This window comes from Papilio machaon, chromosome 18 (assembly GCF_912999745.1).
Source record: "Papilio machaon chromosome 18, ilPapMach1.1, whole genome shotgun sequence".
In the NCBI taxonomy this organism is placed as follows: Eukaryota; Metazoa; Arthropoda; class Insecta; order Lepidoptera; family Papilionidae; genus Papilio; species Papilio machaon.
This window is the reverse complement of record NC_060003.1, coordinates 7078180-7100532: the sequence shown is the minus strand read 5'-3', so window position 1 is coordinate 7100532 and position 22353 is coordinate 7078180. Positions and strand designations below refer to the sequence as shown.

General features: G+C 33.0%; 1 protein-coding gene across 1 annotated transcript in view; it reads left to right on the top strand.

Annotated features, from left to right (window-relative positions):
* Positions 1 to 22353, top strand: part of LOC106711688 (dystrophin) — a 59070-nt gene that overhangs the window by 30281 nt on the left and 6436 nt on the right. Inside the window, exon 7 of the mRNA XM_045682059.1 lies at positions 21820 to 22079. Coding sequence (XP_045538015.1) covers positions 21820 to 22079 — 260 coding nt within the window. The remainder of the gene's footprint in view (positions 1 to 21819; positions 22080 to 22353) is intronic.

The following is a 22353-nucleotide window of genomic DNA, read 5'->3' as shown; positions in this document are numbered from 1 at the left end:
ATCTGGTAAAAGCACACGAAAGGTGTATTTGTAAATATATAGTTATTGCAGAAACACCGCGCTTGTCTGGGACCGTCTGATAAGGATGCCCTCGTAAAATTATCGATATTTTTAACGTTTTATATAACTTTATTTTACGACCAGCTTTATGCCGTTAACTTTATGTTGTTCGCTTCACATTCCTTTTGTACCGTTCTAAATATAATCTAAAAAAAAGGTTAACTTTTTTTATCTATTTTTCACTGGTGATAAATCTTCCGTAGCGGAAACCACCCAGATGTGAGATGTTACGACTATTACCACAAAAAAAAATTGTGCATACATTACTGTTTTTTGGCATGATTTCTAACAATATGTGTGTCATCTTTTAATTTAGCCTGGAATTAGTATTATTCATAGATAGATGTATGGTTTGGTTACGTTAATTTAGTTTTCTACAACCAGGACGATTGATTTTACGATGACGCATAGTCCTTAGTTAAGGATACTTTAATGAACAATAACATTCATTAAGTGACCTGACATAGGTGTTTTTATAATACGAGTAAATAGTTGTCATATAAATCTTGCATAAAAATATTCTATCGAAATCGATAAATCTCTTAAAATATCGATAGGTTATGTCCCCACTCTCGCCTTTAGACCACGCATGGCAGGACCAAGTAGGTATAATGATTATGTAAATACGTACGCCGGCGCAAGCGCAGGGCGCGCAGCTTTTGCATGTCGCGGTGGCGGCCAGTGTCATGGCGGCCGTCTGACAGGCGCCCGTGCGCTCTCTCGCGACGTATTGGAATACTTATCGATTATTTAATTCCTTTGCAAAATCGTATTGAACATATTAATCGTGTATAGTGATTGTTTTTATTAAAGTGCAATCTTTACTGTGCAATGGATAATTTAATGAGGCATAATATTTTAATTTTTAGACGTAAGAAAAAGAAATTGATATGAGCTTTTTGTATGATTTACATGTATGAATGTGATGTAGCGTGTTAATTGCTTTGTCATTTGTTGTTACTGTCAAATGAAGGTGTCATTTTAAATTTGTACTGACACTGTTATGGGTTAAAGTGACACCCCGCGAATGCTCCTAACCGTCGACGTAGAGTGCACTTGAGAGAGATTTTAAATTGTGTCCTCTCATGTTGAGACTGGCTGTGTTTGTGTGGTTGTTACATTATATGTATGGAAACTGACACCTCATACAATTCAACTTGTGTCTTTCAATATGTTGACAACAGTTATTTTATCAATGTAACACTATACTAATGTAATGTTTTGATTTGTGCTTTTTAGTACTTAGGTATATTGATAATAGTATCGGTCAAACTTTAAATTCTTTAAACATATTCGCAAGCGTTTCTTTCAGTTTTTACAATCTTTTTTACGTATAAACTACTCATAGAATGTAGTCGTAGTAATTAAGTTACAATTCTTTTTACATGTAACATAAAAAAAAAAGTTTGATAATATTGTTTATAACTGGCATTATATCATCATAACGAATAAATAATAATTAAAAAGTTAACAAAAGAAATAACAATCACTGAACCGCACACAATACAGAAAATAGTATAATACTAGGTTATACAAGTATGAAGTAAGCGTAAAACTTACAATATTTGTTTAAATTAATTTTTTTTTGCTTCTAAGATATATTTTGACGGCCTCCTAAAAAGTGCAACGTATTCAATAATTAAATTACAATACACTGTGATTCCAAACAATTCAGGCAACATATCTGAAAATATTTGACGTGAACAAATCAAGAATTTTAAATGTTTTTAATATCCAAAAATTAAGTTAACTTTTCAATAGCCGAGAAAAGCTATCTCGTATTTTAAGAGAATTAAATTTTCAGTTAAATTTTCATTGTATTAAATTAAATTGGAATGAGATCTGTAATTTCCAATAACTAAATTATTATACAAAATGTATTCTCGAACATCCTTCTCTAATCTGCTGCCAAATTCCGAAATAGATTCATCAAAATAAATGATACAAACTACACAAAATACCATAGACAACATTCAGAACAAACGTTATGATTTCCGAGTACTAACAGAACAATGCGTGTGTAAGCAGGAGGTCATCTTACCTTGACAGTGGACAATGGTGACGAATGGTTCAGTGCCGTCCGGCTCAGTCCCGGGTTCAATCCGTCACGCGCAACGCACACAGACTGGAAGGTCGCGGAATTTGCGCCGTTCGCCAACCCGTTGAGAGAAACGGGAAGGGCTACTATTGTTTGAACTATGGAATTGGGACACGTTTTCTACTTACCTAGATAATCAAAACGGTGAAAGTCTAGGTTTCGCTATAGAATTTACTACCAGTAGAACTATCTAGTTAAATAAGTATTTATATAAACATTACACGTTATATGCTAGTTATTTAAGTTGTAACAAACTTACCTCTATCTATAATGTATCTCAATAAGCAAGAAAACCAATCCTAAAGAATAACTGATGAATGAAACATTCATAATAGTTTAATGTCGGACGTTATTATATTACTAGGATAATACGTATTTGGTGAAACAGACGAGGCATGACGGGTCAGCTCGTACACCCGTTTTAGTTTATTATGTTAACAAAATGATTTAACACATAGCAATCCCATTGACTCATTCGTGATTATATCTCCAGTACAATAGCGCGGACATACTAGACGATTTAAAACGCGTGCTTTTGTAACGCGCGTTTTTAAAATATGATCGACTACATGGTGAGCTCGTTAGTGTGCATGTATGGAACCGGACGGTTCTTAAAAATCGCGCGTTTAAAGCTTTAAAAGGCGTGCTAGTCTGTTGGGAACCTAATATAAAGGCACATCCACACATGAGTCACGGAGCGCGCACTTCCGGCCGAGGCCGCACTATAACAATGCCCCCGCTGTTTGTTCGCCTGATTAATAGACACATGGGATGTTACGTAAAATGCTTTGATTTTGAAAGCATGTAGCCTGTTACAAGATCGGTATAATGTTTGTTTTTCAAATGAACTTCTTAATGACTTCGGGAACAAATCATCAACCTTGTGTAATTTTAAAGTAATTTAAAAATGTAACAATTTTGTAACAAGGTGTTTTATACGTATCAATACTCTACTACTTATCCAAAATATAAGACCTTTGAATATTAGTGATTTACTAGACCATAGTGGTCTAGATATCATCTTAGATAATATACGCCTAACAACACTGTACTTTTATAAAAAAATGTACTGAAAATCTATTGCCATTCTGGCAATATTTCGGGGAAAGCTTTACCTCACTTAGGGAACATAATGCCAAGTTTACGCGTGAGGGGCGACGTGCAAGTGCTGACGGTCCGGGTAGCGTGGGGACGTGATCGACTGCTGACTGCTGACTGCCATTGCTGACGGCTGGCAGATGGGACGTAGCCAATTCATGCCCACTCTACCCGCCGTAGCGCCGCGTACATTCCCGTCTCGCATACAAAGTAATCACTAGTGTTGTCCTGCCTTTAAATTAGCTAGCGTGGGAAATTATCGATATTTTTACATACTTGTAGATGTCATGAATGACAGGCTTTATTTTATTTATAACGTTTTTGATGTTTTGTCAGTCAAAAAAATTACAGAAACCCATTATACTAGTAAACTACTGCCCAACTCTATTTTAGACACACAGAAGATATATAATTTTAACGTTATATTATTTTTAAAATACCATCTCATAGTATTTGTGCGGAAAATTCTAAAGGTTTAATTTTCTATTTTTTATCCCAACATGCTTGTAGTCAATCAAGCATTTATAATTCCGAAAATAAAAATTCATTTTCATCGACATTGTCCGAACGGACAAACAATAACAACACTAGTTTGAGTACGGGCGTGTCTCAAATATCGTCCGATTTATTTTCACTAGTGCCAAACGCGCCGCTTTCCGCCCGTTTACCGAGAACAATCTATTTCCGCAGCGGACCAAATTGAAAATTCGCCGCCGATTCATTTGAAACGGACTTCGGGACGTCTTTGATGGAGTGGTAGTTTAATCAAATATTATATTTCTCTTGCGATCGCTTTTTGAGGCCAGTATTTTATACCAGATTTTAATAGGATCTAGTAGTTTATTTTTAATTATTTGTTTTTAAATTTATAAATAGACATCACTAATGTTGATAAGTGTTCTGACTTCACAATCACACAATATTGTTCTTCTATTTATTCTGTAAACAAAGTCAATTATAAATGATCCCATTCTGTGTATGTCATCTCTTAATTTTATAACAATCATTATTTTGTTGTCAGTAATAAAAACAGTATCACACAGCGAGTAGATTGCCACAAAACGGCACCCTCTGTGCTCTTAATTACCGAAGCTTTTTCCCCGGACGCCACTTGAGCTTAATAAAGAAGACATTACTTGCACTCTGCCAACTTTTTTATGCTTTTTTTTACTTGACACTTAGTGGCCAGTTTTATTAATAACCTATTTCATTAGTGTCATAGAGGCTTGTGTCTTCTTCGGCGCTAATGAAAATTAATGATTAAAACGATTGTATTCTTAAATGTGTTGTAAAGTTAGCAATTAAATATTTATAAAATTTCTTCGCGTAGTCTACTACACAACTAAGTTGTCCGAGAGAAGTGAAAATTAATGGCGTAGCATCAAATTCAACGGTTCCTAAATAAGAGTTGTTTCCAAGAGCGGTGGTCGCGAACGCAGCAATGTACAACAAACAAGATGTATTTGTCGCGTTACTATTGCCAATTAGTCACGTTGTTACTTCGGAGGACGATCCTAAGAAACTTCCTCCACGCAATATCCTACCTAATTGCAAGCTAATTAAGTATATTATAGCTTGAGGGTATCATTACGCTAGTAACTTATTTCCAGTCCCTGAGTCACGGAGTCTGAGTTAAAAATGTTTTTCTGCTAATTAAACAGCTTTGCTAAATTACAGGCTGTCGGGAAGTGTTGCTTAGAAACGTTTAAAATGTAACTAACGATGCTGTTCTTTTCTAAAGCGCTACAATGTTTGAGAAAATTCAAAATAATACGACTCAGTTGATGCAAAACGCGAAGCTTTCCTTCCGCAAGTCTACTACGAAACGTATTTTTCGTATTTTTCATTTGTAAATAGAAAATTGCTGAAAGTGCTTTTAAAATTTTACTAACTTTGAAAAAAATAGAATTCAAATTAATTAATAAAATTGTTACAAATAATAATCTATACCTTCTATTTCTGTGCGAAAGCCAACAAACACAGTTAAACGTGTGTTGACCACACTACAATCTTAGTCATTCTATTTCCTCGATCTTAATCCATTCATTAATTCCGTCTATTAATAAAAAATATAAACAGGAATGACGCACTTCCTCTTTCCCGTCAAATTGTAAGTATATTTGCGCTACGTACCGATGCGGGCGGCTCACGTTAACACTATTTACGACGCCCGGCTTTGCTCGCAAAACAAGCAACGCCTTCCGGCTATTACTGTTGGATAAGCATTTCTATATTTGTATTAATATTTAAGCTATTTAAGTGTTGAATTATAAGTTTTGCTTAGGGTTTGTTTTGAATACAGAAGTAGTCAAAACTTAAAGCTTAATGCACGTCATAAGAAATGTTTACTAGTATTTATTCAATCTTTTTCTGATATAAGTCGTTATAACCATGAACATAAATGAAAAAAACACATTATGAATCTGTGAGAACAGCAACTCTTGCCAAAGTATAGGATCAAGACGATCTAATTAAAGTGTGAGACTCCCAGCTCCAGGCTCGGTATGCCAAAAAGGCCAAGGAGAGCTCGGCCGCCTTCGCCTCGACGCGACGACGCCTCAGCTACAAATATCCTTAAAATTACACATATGTATAAATATACGCATATATTTTTATAAGTAATCAATGCTAAACGCCATAACTATGTTAAATTTTTGTAACAATTCTAAACTACTATACTATCGAACAAAAAGTTTTTATTTCCTTTGTTTTATTTAATTATATTTTTACTGTAATTATTTGTGTGTCACAAAGTTAGTAATGAGTACGTGACTAAATGTCTACTTGGTGTTATCATCTAGTAATATGGCACTGGAGTACCAATTTGTTGCAAGTCGCTTTCATTTTTAACATGTAAACCACGGATTGTTTTTCTTGTAATAAAGTTTGCCAGATTTATAATATCTTTATCTTAACTTGAATAAGTTAAAGAAATAAGAGTTAATTTTCTAATAAAATCTAGAATAAATAATAATAATAATAAGTGACTGTAAAGAGAGATGTGAGAGTTAGCAAGATGAACATTGGAAGTGCGCCAGAGATGCGAGCAGATATGTGGTTCAAGCGCGGCTTACCTTCACTAAATCTTGCTAGTTTTGCTCATGTTGCCATAATAAACTGCCTGATTTACGTTTCGCATGAATACTTACCGTTATAGTAGTTTCAACTTGAATTTAATGTCATAGTAATAAAATTTGATATGTTTATATGCGTTTTGTTGCTTTGTACTGGCCGTGCTATAAAAGTACTTGATTGGAATAGATTTTTCTTTGGGCTATTTAATAAAAGATTTTTTTTTCTTACTTTGAATCCGTGTTTGTTCTTTGCCCAAATGCGAAGAGATTCGTTTTTGTTTTAATTATAAGCTTGAGTTAAAAACAAAAGAGCTTCCCGCCATTAACTCAGGACGAGCGTGTGAAGGATGTCGAATTTGTTTACGATACAGGTTATGAACCTGGGAGATTGTTTCACAGGCGACAAGTGACAGTCGACAGGCGACAAGTTGCTTCGGATTGCGTATGATTCATAATGTTCCGAACCAACACGCCAAAGGAATTTTAAGCTGGGTTCACATTCTTTTAAGAAAAAAAAACAATAATTTTCTTTTGAATTTGAGTGTCTTAATAAATATTCTCTTCGCATAAACGTGCAGTCCGAAATCCCATAGGTAGAGATACGTCATTTTAACAAAGTTGAATTTTAAATATGATATTTAAACAAAATATTGTTACAATTACTTTCTCGCGGTTTAAGCTATTTTTTTAACTTTTGCGAGAATTTTACATACATATGAATAAGGGATATTTTGTGTCCTAATTTTAACGAACCTTATCGGTATTCGATCGTCGACGACAATCAAAAACCGAGGGTCAATGTGCTCCCATTCAAATGAGCGACGCTATATTGCTAAATGTTGCGCGTGCGCCGGTTCGCTAATAAGTACATATTGCTCCTTAAATTGACTGCACACGGAGTCACCCTGACATGACATAATACTCTCATATGAAATACTGCTTGGAATTATTCACCATAAAATCTAACGTATTATGAATATTTAAAAAGCTCCCACGGATGAAGTCTTAAGGTAGACTTAAAAATTTTTTTTCTTAACTCTGGAAAGCCCACCTAGGTAACTTTTTTTTGTTTATGAGTGTCCATTAAATGCGTAATTTTTACCACACATTTTTGAATTACATTGAAAAACACAGAATTGTTTTCTGAAGTTGCGCAAAATATACATTACGAATAGAGTTCGCGCATTCAGCAGAAAATGATATGCCATGTTGTTATTAAACTGTAAGTGGAATATGTGACGATTGAAAACAAAAATGTAATGTGCAACGAAAATTACAAAATTTGACTTTACCTGAATAAAACATCACGAACATTGTTAATACCAGTTTTTTTTTTGTTTTCTTTTGTACATTTACATAAATAGACTATTTTTACTGAAACGTTATAAATCATATAGTTATATTACTTGTATATGTTATATTATTTCAGTAGTCAAAATATCTTTAATAAACTAAATCTTTGAATGAAGATTAACGTTAAAATAAAGTGTTAAATACATAAACAATGCGGTTGTACGAAACAAAAACAGACAGACACGAGGACGTGAATTAGTGAAGTGTATTTGTGTAGTATAACAATCAAAATGCACCTACAAACGGAGCTTCCGTGCGACATCTCGCGGCACAGCTGCGAGGTGAAGGTTCAGGTGTCAAGGGAGGCGGAGATGCTGTACTACGAACTTATACGAGCACTCGAGGAAGAGGAAAAGGTAATCAAAGTCGACACTATACTGCTTCAAATGAACAGGGAAATATATTTTTGTAACGAATTAATTCAAAAACTACTGAACCGATTTCTAAAATTCTTACATCGTCAGAATACTTCATTATCTCTGAATATCTTATAATAAATGGGCACTTGTCTAAAGTCTGCTAGTAAATTTGGAAATTCCAAATTTATTGCAAAAAACATATCTTTATAACATTTTATGCAACTTTTTAACACAATGGCCTCCTTCCATTGCATGTATTTTGATTTTTTTAGTATCAGACTATGATGACTACGTCATACTTTTACGGCTTTGTGTCTTATCTTCGTTGAATTTATTTTAATAATATAAATACGATTTCTTCTCCTTAATAATCAATATATGTACGAATTCTTCAAATGTTATTTAATTTGATTCCAATAGCCATAAAATTGCAAACGGGTAGAACGTGATATCCATAATAAATGAGATAATTGAGACATTTAATGTAATTTCCTCCGCCATTTTGCATTCGGCTCACACGTTTTCTATTAGCACAACTTTCAAGTTCTCTTCGTTAGTTAAATCTTTATATTTCAATAACAGTGAATAGAATCGCGGATGTTTGAGTTGTGTAGTTCTACGGTTAGAAAGGAACAAGTTGAACTGCTGAACTGATTTCAATTTGCTATTATTACTATATTGTTAATAGAGACCACCGTTCTGTAATTAATCACTTTTTTGTTAGAATGTAATTATGTTTAGGTAAAAATCTAACTCTATCCTTTTTGTTTAGATCGTAAGATTAGTGAAAACTGCAATAATTAAATTTTTTGCAAAAGTTAAGTACAAATCGTACAACATTTGTGTACAAATAATGTTTTTTTTTTAATTTGAAAAATATGTGTGCGGTACATTATACTAATACTCTTTTTATACATTCAAGTTTTTATTTCGCAGTTCGGCTAAAAGTAATTTCTATATCCATAGTTGTTGGTCTCTAACATGGTAACCCTACATCGTAACGATTCACATTCTGGTCCAAATCCTGGGCATGTCCACGCCAAACCTGTTCGTCCACAGAACCGTTGACGAGTTGTTTTTATCTTTTATACATAATTAATGCAACACTGGACGAAATTCAACCCGCCACCATTACAAATGAGGTGACTGTTTGTTACAGTTGCAAATTGGGATCTCAAATGGCACCGCTTTTGACACGATGTTTATTTTATTCAAATTTTCAGTCAAAAATAATTTTTGTGTAATATTAAGAAAATAAAAAGTTTTCTGAAATAATGCTTGATAAAAATATGAAGCTTTTTTATTATTTTTCTTATTTTAATTCAAAGCAATATACTGTTTTAATTTTGCAAGTTATATTTGTTACAACCTTTTTAAACGAATTCTTTTATACTTGAGTGGAATGATTTATAAAAAGACATAAGTAAAACGGGAAAGTCCATACTAAACTTTGTTTTATGGATACATTTAGTATCAGGTCGATTACATCACATGTTTGGTCTTTTTTAACTCGGTTTGTTAAAAGATAATTTCCTTTCGCTGTTAAAAGTTTATTTTTTCTTAGTTTTAATCAGCAGACTTAATATATAAATATCTGGTATCTCGTGTACTTAAATGTAAGCATAATTTAATACAAAAAATTACTTTTTTAATTTGATTATAATCACCAGAAAATAATACTTCGACATATGAAAATTACAAAAAAATTGGTATTCTAGTTTTGAATATTTGGCGATTTCTATTAACGGAGGCTTATTCTAGGAGGGAATTAATCAGACGTTACGTTTGTTCAGATGTTCCGCGATACCGGTGGCTAACTTTGCAGTTTCCAATAAACATTTGCCTTCATTCCCTCTGTTTGCATTCATCTGTGATGTTTAAATTCCAGATTATTTGTCTGAAGCTCTGCGGATAGTTTATTCATGTAGTCGACTCGTCTAAAAATTTCTTTCAAGTTTTGTTTACTGAACGCTTTGCTTTGTTGTTCAGTAGTTATGTGTTCGGTAAAAAACTTAAATACGTCGTCTTACACATTTTTAAAATGATTTAGTCTATTTTAATGTTATGTTACATTTTCAAATAACGTTCTTTGCCACATAGAGTCACAAATAGAAGAGTCACAAATCTACATAATGTGATTGAGAAATGTAGTGAGGAAACCGTATTCAATTTTTACTTGTGTGGGTAACAAATGAATGTAGATCTCTTATTTCATTTATTTTTATTCAATTAAATAACTAAATAAAACTGATAGTCACTAATGAATTGGATTGCTTTTGCGTGTAAACGAAAAGGGGAATTATTTTTAAATAAATAAAATACTCTATAAATACCAAATCGAATGTTGAGTTTTTTTAATACTCGTGATTCATTTTTAAAGTTCCAACTCACGCGATGTTTGAAGCCATAATTGCATTTTATTTTTATTTGACTCCACTCTAAATAACGATTGGCGCAAGTGAAAAATTTTAAAATTATTATTATAAACTTAAAAATATTTACAATAATATTTATAAGCTTTGTACATTAGTAAACAAACTCAAAGTTAATGTAAACTAATTATATTACGATTATTATAATTTTTTTGTCATAAGCATGATCAGGTCATTTAAATGAAAATTATTTCAAAAATAATTTATTTACATCCAAAAATACAGTAAAATATCCAGTTATCTAAAATTAGTAAAATATTAATCAATAGGCCACAACAGTTTACTGTATACAAAATAATCCAAAATCCTAATTAAAATTTTTATCGAATCTCTTTTAACTTGGACCACGCTCTATGCAGTCGTGTGAAAATATTTCTCGGCAATTTTCAGAATCGCAGAAGCGATGTGTCTGTTGGTCGTCTGCTCTGTGCTCTCTGTACTCCCTGCAGCTACTCTGTGGCTCTGTAAATCTTGTTATTTTAACATCTTTTTATATTAAAACACAGAATACATACGATATTCGTGATTTCCATGAACACGAATGTAGTCGACAGCTTTCTCGATAGTTGGAATCGATTTTCAATATTCGATTTTTATCTTTAGTCAAATCTGGTCGAGAATCGAATCTCATTTAAATAAACAATATCAGGACTAGTTAGCTGTCCATACTCATTAGAAATTCAAATCCAATATTACCCTGACATTGACACCTCGGCGGCGCCACTAACGGCGCTGCGTCATTACGTTACAACTCCGACATGGACCCCTTAATGACATGATGTGACGAAATGAAAAATGTCAGGTGATTTGACATCGCGACCCACATCCTGAGTCCCGACACACGTCTGACATCGCATTATTCAACTGTAATGTGTTTTTGTGCATCATAAAGAGAGATAAACAGGACGTTCACCTTCTGGTGTTTTGATGACGGTCATTGACACAAAACATGACCAAATGGTGACATTTTTACTAATGCATACGACAGTTACCTCATGCTTCATCATTATGTTTTTTAATTGAAAATAATAACATATTATTTTTAATTTATTGACTTAACTATTTTACTAAACTCTAGCTATGATTCATAACAGTCCAATAGAGAGATTCGAACCCAAGACCACGTGGTCGGAATCCGTACCCTTAACAATTAGACTATTCAATTAAGTTTTTCATTTTACAATAAGCTCATTCATCATACATTTTTTCTTTAACTTGTATATAAATACAGCCAATTCACCGGCATTGAAATTTGATAAAAAAAAATGTCGATAATTTAAAGTGCTTTAAAAACCAATTAAAAGAAGGGGAAAGAGGTTTTAATTAGTGACACGAACAGCCTGCGCATGCGCTGAAAGCCTAAGCATATAAAAAAGTAAACAAATTGACAGGCGATAAGTGGCCAGTGTGATCATTGAACGTACACTTTCCATTTAAAAGTAATCGTTAAAAATGAAAGTACATAATTAACTCACAGTCGATGTCACGTAAAGAAAATTTATGTGTAACAAGTTTTTCTTATCTGGTTTATATAACTTGTACAGAAATAAAAGGAATTATGTCTCACAAATAATATTAAATAATAACAAAAAATGCCAATATGATTGATTTAAGTGGCCAGATTTTTATCTTGTATGTAATAAGACGACAAAAAATACTTAGTCTGAAACTATTAAAAAACCAATCTACAGTTAATTCGGACCGTTATTCCGATTGTCTAGCAACATATCACCGGATAAAAACAGTGTCGACATGTTAAATCATTTAAACAAATTCCATGAAACCGGTTTAATTCCAGCATCCGTTGAATTAACAGTTAAATTAATACGTTATTTTTTTGTTACAGGTAAATATTTGATAGTGGTTTGCGGGTAACGGTAATCTGTTTGTTTACAAACGCGAACGTGAATCGTATCTACGGTATGTGCGAATGTTTAGATAAATGTAGACAATATAAACATGAAGAGTTGATATTTTTAACCAGTTTATATATTTGGCCAGTGCTTCCGTACGCCATGTGTACTATTTTACCGAAAAAAAAGTAAATAAGCTAATATTTATATGAGTACGTGCTTACTTGCTGCTCCGATCATACTTGGTTTACTAAACAAACTCCCTTAGTAATTTAACAAACCTTGAGTGCGACAGATAGACCATTGAAGTACTTTCAACTGTTCTCAAGAAATTATATCAAAAATTTCAACAATGTTATAGCTTAACCCATTAATGTTATCTGCCATTGAACGAAAACGAGCTCAAGTTTATAGCGCAATTAAAACATTATGTTACAACAATCACTTTCGCAATTTCATCTTTTATTATAATAGTTATACCACAGATAGCAATGCTAAACAGTTATACCTTTATATTTATAGTTAGTGATAGGATAGTAAGAAGATATCGCCTAGGCTACAAGCTATAACAATAAGTAATTATTATTACAAACAAAAATAACATCTATTACTTAGTGAAAGCTTAGTTTTTGTGTAGATTACAAGTATGAACTATAGCGATGTAGGGGGACTTTTCAGATTGCAACCAATTTTCAGCTTTTTTGCGAATTATTATACCTTCAATGTTTAATTTAACCCAGTAATTGTGACAGTGCTGTTACACAATTTTTGAATAATTTCTTTCTTTTCGTTGTTTTTCATTAAACGCATGAATGTCAAAGATTATTTAAAAATGTTTTTCTTTAACCATAGAATAAACACAATCATATTGTGAATCAATACGTGTATAAGGATATTGTAACTTTAGAAGCTTCCTAGTTAAAGGATACTCTATATATATTAAGTCGTGTAACAAAAGGCGTGAAACCTTACCAGTTCTCAATCTGACTCACCTCAAACACCCGTCAATGGCCGCGATAACGCAAACTGAAACGCACTCCTTATCAACTATACAATAGCTCGACACTAATCTAACATAATTGTGCGAACAATTAACTACCATATAGAAAACTTAAGACAACAAAAAACTAAAGTAAAATCCTTATGTAATAAATCCTTTACGTTAACTTTGTAAGTTGGCGGTCTATATGTCTCTAATTTTTTAATGTCACCTATAAAATTTGAATTATTTCAGTCCACAATCTTACTAGGTAAATTATGAACTGTCAGGCATAGATAGGCTCAAGTTGGAATAAATACTTGATACTATACTTTTACATGATATTCAAATGTTGCCCTCATTTTCATATTAAACAGAATGTAACTTGCAACTTGCAACGTAGCACAACAGAGTTTGTGTGTATTGCGTGTTTTGTGTGTGAGTGCGTGAGTTTGTTTGTAGCCTAGTATTATAATGTTCCAAATAAACAAACAACTTCCATTTCGAAGAATACTCATCAACAAAAGGGGTGTAAAGATTAAATATCCCACAATCAACATTTACACAGACTTATTACGTTTTCTAATATGTCGGTGGATCCACCAAATCCCCGTCCGGGCGATGACGTCATAAACAACCGGACATGACGGGCCGGTATCAACCGGATATTGCCGCGCGAAGCCGGATTTGCCCGGGAAAACAACCACTCTTTGTCGCGTTATTACAAATTATGTTGCCCAAAAAATAACTTATAGGTTAGGATAAATATTCGAAAACTTCAAATATTGTTAATAATTTTATATGTTAGGAAAAATTTTCAAAAGTATTTTTAATACACCTTTTCGATGCATATATATTCCACTGTATTTATAGGTTCTTTGTCTTTGATTTATTTTTCTAAGTTCTTGATGAAATTAGAGCACAGTTTTCAATTTCGAGTTTACTACGATTAACGCTATAAAAGCGCTTTCTACTTAATTATTATTACCGCGAGCTTCGAAACGCCCTCTGATGATATAAAAACTCTAAAAGTTTTTATGAAAGCGATTTGAGCAACGCTCTAATTGATGCTCAAAGTAGAAAATTGGCCAATTAGGAAAATATGCGCGATGTTTGAGCACCACTCAGCTCGCCGCGCAAATTGAGACATGAAATGAAACCTCTGGACTGACTTGTCTTTGATAATGGCCATATCGTCAGTGCTGTACGCCTTACAGCTATGAGAAATTATTAAAATTGTTCAATTGCTAGACATTAGAGATGTTCGAACTAAAGTCATCAAAAACAGTTACTGTTTAAATTAAAAGATTTTAAAATCTGAGAACTAATTTAAAATATAAAGCCCCAAACTTCTGATCCGGTGGAAAAAAAATAAACGAAAGTAAAACTTCTGTCATGTCTTGGTTTATTTTCTACAAACTAGCTAACTGAGATAAGAGAACAGAATTCACCAGGTGGGATTTACACGTTAAAATGTAACATGCAAATTTAAATTATAAAAAAAAAACTTTATTTATGCGTTAAAAAATAACAAAGGTAAAGGTAAGATCTTTTGACACTGACATAAATCATTTGAGTATTGAATGAGCAATCAATATCTGCAAATGCCGCTGTCTACATACAAGTAGTCCATTTGTCCGCATCTTCCCACGCACTGCTATACCGCTGGTGGCGCCACCCACCGAGAGAAATGGCAATTAACTACAACCAGTCGGGGTTCGACCCCCGCTGACCGCTCTTTATTGCAAAATACTAACGGAAAATATTAATAAAAATATGTTTAATCCTAGAATTGTAATAATTTCTAGATGCTACAGATGTATTTAAAGTCTGAAAGATGCCGGAATTATTATGAATGCAATGACGTTTGACTTCAGCCTTAGATCCATAGTAATAAAGGTGTAAGTTCCCCTTTGGATCTGCTTACGTTTGGAACAGAATATAAGAAGAAAATATCATTAAAGTTCTTCAACCTTGTCCAATGTCTCAAAGTTACAGTTGCAAAATGGACTACAATAAAGAATCTGCCTAGAATAGCATATCTATGTTGATTGTTGCCGTCCCTGGATGAGTAACGCATCGTATACAGATATAAACAAAACAAGTTTTTGCCTCGGACGCGCTTGCATCGCACACCGTTAGTTCCCCGTTTGGTAACCAACCGCTGCACTAAGGATAACAACCCATTAGGGTTGCACGCACACAAATCTGTTCATATGAAGCATATTAGTTGGGTTTTATAACAAAATTTACATTTTAACCGAATGTTATTTTCTGTGAAGAAGTCTTAACAGTTAATAAATATTAACATTTTAAATAAATAACTCAAGATGATAAATTCATTATCAGGTTATCATTTGATCTGCTTTAGTAAAAACACATCAAATTAAAATCCCAACTCTTTTATTTATTAGTTAAAAGTTTTTTGCGTGTGTAAGAAAAATATAGAACAGTTTTGAATTTAAAAAAACAAACTTGATTTTTAGTGAGCTAGCAACCCTAGATGCTGGTGACAGTAATAGCTGTATAAATAAGCTTTGACTCACCTAAAGCTCTACGTTTTAACTTCTGTTAACAATATTCAATAACTTTGCATTCTATTATGTTTAGATGGATGGATGGATGGATGTTTTTTGAAGGTATCTCCATAACGACACAATATAAAACTTAATCTAGAACACAGAGGTTACTAATTAAGTTTATTTTTTCGGACGGAGTCTCGGGTTACAGCTAGTATTACGTATTTTTAACCTATTGATTTAAAATTATTTTCAAAATTCATTACAATTTTTTTTGCATGTAATAATTTTTTATAGAAGTGAGCTGAAAAATTAAAAAATAGTGATAATCCCTATTCTAGAACATTCTAAGTTTACACTATATAATGCCCCTCTATCGTTATAACTCTTAATACATCTAGTTATAGACTAGTCTGAGAGTACCGGTGCGTAATCAGCTAATCAGCCATATCGTAAGGCGCGTGCGGCCAGCGCTGTGTATTCGTAATTGCTTCCCGATACGTTCGTATTTCTTATCTATAGCACAGTCTATAATTACTTCTATTGCCTTACTAAGGAACCTAATCTTTAGTCTATAGTTAAATGATACAAAAATGTATGTTGTAATATACCAGACAAGAGACTTCGTCTGAAATATAAGTTAATCTAAAATTAATATAACGTACGTTTTACACGTTTAAATAATAATTTGGCTCAGCCCTGGGCTAGATTAACTATGAAAAAATGCAAGACAACATGAAGCCTGTCCTGTTAAGAACACGATAGTTAGGTTTAACATTTTTCTTTAAGAAATTAAATTCAGAAATACTACATCATGCATACTACTTTAAAAATGTAATGATGACAAGGAAAGAAACTTAATTAAATTTTGTCCTTCTAAAAGTACTATATTTTCGTGCTAAAACTTCGCACCTCTTTTGTCTCGCACAAAGTTTGATAAAAGTCCATAAGAAAGCATTTTAGCCGCCACCCGGCACCTGGCACCTGGCACCTGGCACCTCTCAACGCCCTGCTCTAACCTTAATAAGTTCATCAAAGTTTGCGACTCAACAGGGGTCGTTGATCCTCTGATCCGATAATGAAAGCAGGAGGGGGGAATAAGTAAGCAAATGTTACACGTGACCTTGTTCGCTCTATTTAAATTCTGTTCTATTTGTAACCTTATTTAATACGTCATCCTTTTTTCCCGCCTTCTTATAATGACAGTTTATTTTTGGGTAAAGGCAAAAGTCGTTATCATTCTGCCAGTTACAAGATAATCTTCCTTGTTTTATTCTGACATCTATATTTTTTCTTTGAATAGGAATTAAAATTTGTATTAGAAACTTTGTTGCTAATAATAAAAATAATCAGTAAACATAGTTACAACACATAGTTAAAAGTAATATCTTTAATGATCCTCGTAAAGACTTAAACAAACGCGTCTAAATAAGGCAAAGTCGAGGTTAACTGGAACTTTTAATTGCGAGTTATTTTCTTTTGTATACATTAGAAAAAACTTAGCGTAACAGATTAAGTTATGTATTATATACATAATAAACTAATTACCCAATTATAAATTTATGGTAATGTTCATGAGAATAAACAAGTGCATTTGTAACATAATCTTCACACGCAAAATTACTTAAAATATATATGGTCATGAACGTGTTGAAAATATAAAGTTTACCATAAAGCAGTCCATTATATTTGCAGCGGATTCTCTCCGGTATGTGGGAAATTTTCTTTATTTATGGCAACACTTAAAAGTATCCCTCGCGGACACAAATATCCGTCTGGCGGATCCTGCCATATGTCACCTGTTACGAGAAAATATCTCCCCGCATCTTCGGTGAAGGATACCCGTTGTTATGAGTTAGTAGATTTGTTACTTCCATTGGTACTGAGTTTTATTAAAGACTAGCTTTTACCCGCGACTCCGTCCGCGCGGAATAAAAAATAGAAAACGGGGTAAAAATTATCCTATGTCCTTTTCCTCGTTCTAAGCTACCTGCCCCACCAATTTTCAGTCAAATCTATTCAGCCGTTCTTGAGTTATAAATAGTGTAACTAACACGACTTTCTTTCATATATATAGATTACACGTCTTGATATGCACGGTTAATTTTAACTAATCTTCAGCTAGATAAGCAAGATTATTTTTAGATATGTCATTCGATAAGCTTAATTGGCACCAAATATTGTTATTAGAATCATATAAGGTTATATTGCAGCTACATACACGTTTACGAGGTCTGGGGCGAGACCAGTCTTTTTAAAACTATATAAAAAAGTATTTGTTATAGTGAGGAAACATTGCATTTCTATGTATAGTTAGTGTTCGCAATTTTTGATGGTGAATAGGGGTTGTTATCTTGACACGGCATCACCCGGATCAGACAGCTGACGTAACCGGGTATATCCGGCGCCGCCCGGTTCAAATCTTCCGTTATCCGGATGAAAAATCTCTTAATAGACATGCAAGGGGATACAGAGGCCGTTCATTTTCTTCGTTATTATACGTTTATTTCGTTTTTATCTCGGACAATTTCTGTTTATTTTTTGGGGCCAAAATGAAAATACATTTCAACAAAATAAGTACAACACTTTTAAGATGAACCAGATGATAACAACATTGTTACTATTCTGCAAATTTCGCTTATCATCGTAAATAATGTTATAATTTGTTTTGAAAATGAAGCAAACAATTATCTTATTAATACCACAGAGTGCGTATTTATGTATTTTGTGGTATTCATGAAAAATCACATCTTCACTTCATCGGGTGAGATCGTTGTCAAGCGCTAACTTTTTTAATATAAAAAAAAATAATAATAATATGTTTTGTAAAATGATTTTTATAAATATTTAAGTTTTTATAAAAATGTACATAATTGAAAAAAAAAAAACAGAAATATAAATGACATTTATAATTTTATTTTATAGAACAAAGATTATATTAGCAAATAAATAATATGAAGTTAGGGTCAGCATTTAATATCGGGATGAAAGATCTTTGGGGAAACTGTACAGACGACACTCAACACGCCCCCAAGCGCGACACTTACGAAACTTTTATATCGACTACTCCCCAATGGTAGTTTATTATTTTAATGCCTTGTGTATAGACATTGCAAATTATGATTTAGTTGCCATATATGTATGTATGTGGTCTGTTTGTGTCGTGACTGGCTGATATCTCATCGTGGATCTGCCAGGAAACCTAACTAGGTGCTAAGTTCGTGCGCTCGCTTATTTCCTCTTTCACATTGATAAAGGAAACGTAACCTTTTTAATAAACCGCTGTGTTTATATCTACAATCCACGTAGGAGATTACAGGGTTTTATAAAAACATTTTCTTACAACAATAAATATTACTAATATTATAAATTCAAATGTTTAGATGGATGGATTTTTGTTTGAAGGTTTCTCCAGAACGGCTCATAAGCTACTAATTAAATTGTTTATTTTTATTCCGCGCGGACGTAATCACGGGAGACAGCTAGTATTTAATAAAAAACTAATGTATTTAAACTTTCTGAAATAATCGACCAAAAAGTATTAGTTAGAATTTCGCACGCATATTTTCACAGAACTATATGAGTTACAAAATATGTAAAAATTATTGTAACAGTTATATTACTTCTCCCTGTCAGTTAAACTGACATTACCAACTTATAAAGAAAAAGTTATCAAGTTAAATATCTATCAAGGACACAGGAGGGAGCCACTAGCAAACAACAAACTGGCTATTACTTAATCTTACTTATTTATAACGCCAATCATTCTATTAAGCTTAATTATTACTTATAACTTAATTGTAGTTCGAAGCTCTTTGTTACTTCAAGCAAAGTTTCTAATGAAATTTATTTGGCTACTAAGAATTAAATACGTACTAAGATATTTTCTACCCAATTCTCTTTCTATTAAAGGTGCCGTTCATCGTAAATACAGATATTCATAAAGAAAAGTAAGCCTACCTTAACATAGATTTCTTATTCCCTGCGTAGCATTGTAATGTAAAAGAATCGTTATTCAAAAGGTAAAGTCGGAACTAAGCCAACTGGAGCACGCGGTCAAGTCGTCTTTGTACCTATACAAAGATATTTATACACTATACATTCAAGTTGTATTGCGTGGAAACATAACTAAAAATAATTTTTATTAAGTTATTTTAGTTGGTTTCTTAAATTAGAAAAATGTAAAGGCAAAAAGGTAAACGAATGTTGAAAAGTTTGATAAGTAATAGATAGGATAAGGAAATTCAAATAATTAAATATTCCAGTCATAGTTTAATCTTTAAACCAAAAAATTTATAGCTTTTAAATTGGAATTTGTTATTTGTAATTTTATTACAACGATACCAAGAGGAATGTTATCTCATCGTATAGTTACTTGATAAAACCCGTGTTCCTTTCATAGGTCAATGACCTCAAATACATCGATGGATACTCAGGTGTTCAATATCACCAACTACGATAAAACTTAATATAAAAAACCTTCCTTAAAGATATTTATATCCGATTATTGTCTAATAAGTTCTCCTCAGAAAGATAAAAATCCGTCTTATTGTTATTTATTTATCTCTTAGATAGTATACTTTAATTTTAATCCCGTATTAATCTACCATTAGCACTATACTGGACTCATAAAGAGTTAAGGCGCTGCTTTTAGTGTTAGCAGCAAACTTTTCTAAATTTAAAGCCGAAACAAAATAAACTAATGTTTGCGCAAAAGCTTAACTTAACAGAACTCTTTTTATTTAATATAAAACAGTTATGTTTTTGAAACTTAAACGTATGTTAAAATATTTAAAAACCCTTTAAAAAAGCAATGTTTTTATAGATGTGGAAGAAATGTTTGTGTGGTGACTGACGGTTAGAAACAATGTTTATTCAAATGTTTTCTGTCATAAAGCGTATTTATTAATGCGGTTATAATGAAATGTTTTATTACAGTTGTAATTACATAGGCTCATTACACAATACATAATTATCAATAAAAACCAAAACAATAAATTAAATGCTCTAGTGATCGCTGTTAATATACCGCGAAATATACACGATTCGTATAATAATATTACAAATATTAAACACTTCTGTTGCTCCAATATATTATGTCGTAGTCAGATTGTTAAATTCATCAGTTTATATTTTAACCTTAAGAGAATTTAATATGAAACAAGTATTTATTTAATATGAAAGTTAAATTAAAAAAGTTCTAGTGCAGAAAGTGATAAAGATTGCGGTAACAAACCGCAACGCACTTGTAATATTTTTTTTATCATGAGATGAGGCTTGTATAAAATATTATGCTTGAAGAAAACTAAGCGATCTAATCCTGGAATGTTTCACAGAGTAATTAACACGTATGTAGTACATGAATATAAGTGAGTTTTTTTTATTTCAAGTTCATGTAGAATTTGAATTTAACCTTATGTTATTGATAGAAATTTAAAATGCCGCTTTTTATAACATTTATTTTAATTAAAGTAACTATCGGATCTTAATACAAATAGACATCTGATAATGAACGTGATATTAGTATTACACATGACAACCGATAAGAGCACCTCTATGATGACATTAGTCTGCGCTGTAACCTGACCTGACTGTACAAGGCCGATCATACAAGGTCACTGCCAACACAAGATCCCTTCGCGGTCCGCACTCGCCGCGTCGCCAGCGCATCGTAAATCCTGTTCCTTAGATAATCCGCTACAGGATAGGGTATATGTATAGTTATATATGTGAAAAGCTAAAACAAACAGGTTTATTACATTGAGAGAGATAGTTTCTAATACATAGGTATTGTTTATAGTTTTGACTAACTTTGACCTTTATAACTTTTGTAATTTTTTTAATTTTTATGAATTATATGGTCATCCCGTAATATTATTTTCATCGTATCGACTCACTCCACTACTCTTCCATACTTATCTTTTACGGACTTATATTTTTGTTGCCATCCACATTCAATCTCATTCTTTCAATATTTATTAATTTTAATTGCAGCGCGTACGAGCATTCACAACATCACTGGAGGAGCTCGCCGCGCGTGTGCAGGCGGCGGAGGCTGCCCGAGCAAGCTGGCGCGCGCCGGGAGACGCGAGGGATGCGCGCGCGCAGCTCGACGCGGTGTCGCGGGCACGCGCACAGCTCCCGCCCTTGCGCCGGCTGGCTGACGAGCTGCGGGCCCAGGCCCAGCACCTTGCTAGGGATAATGTACAGCTGCCAGACCATTTGAGAGCACGACTCGACGACTTAAACGCTAGGTAAGTCATAAATTGACACAGTAATTGAAATACAAAAAAAGTGGCTAACCGTTATCACTATGACATATGAAAATTGCTTCACATGCTTAGGCTACACAAGGTTACAACGGAACCTATTTACATGCAAAACCGTAAAAACATTAAAACTTAGTTGGTTGAAAAATTCTATACTTTCTTTAATAACTGGCTGTAGAAAAGCTGCTGTTGATTGTACGCCTAATATAAATAATGTAAGTCTCTTCCCGACACTGAAACGTGCTAAGTGTGCGAAGAC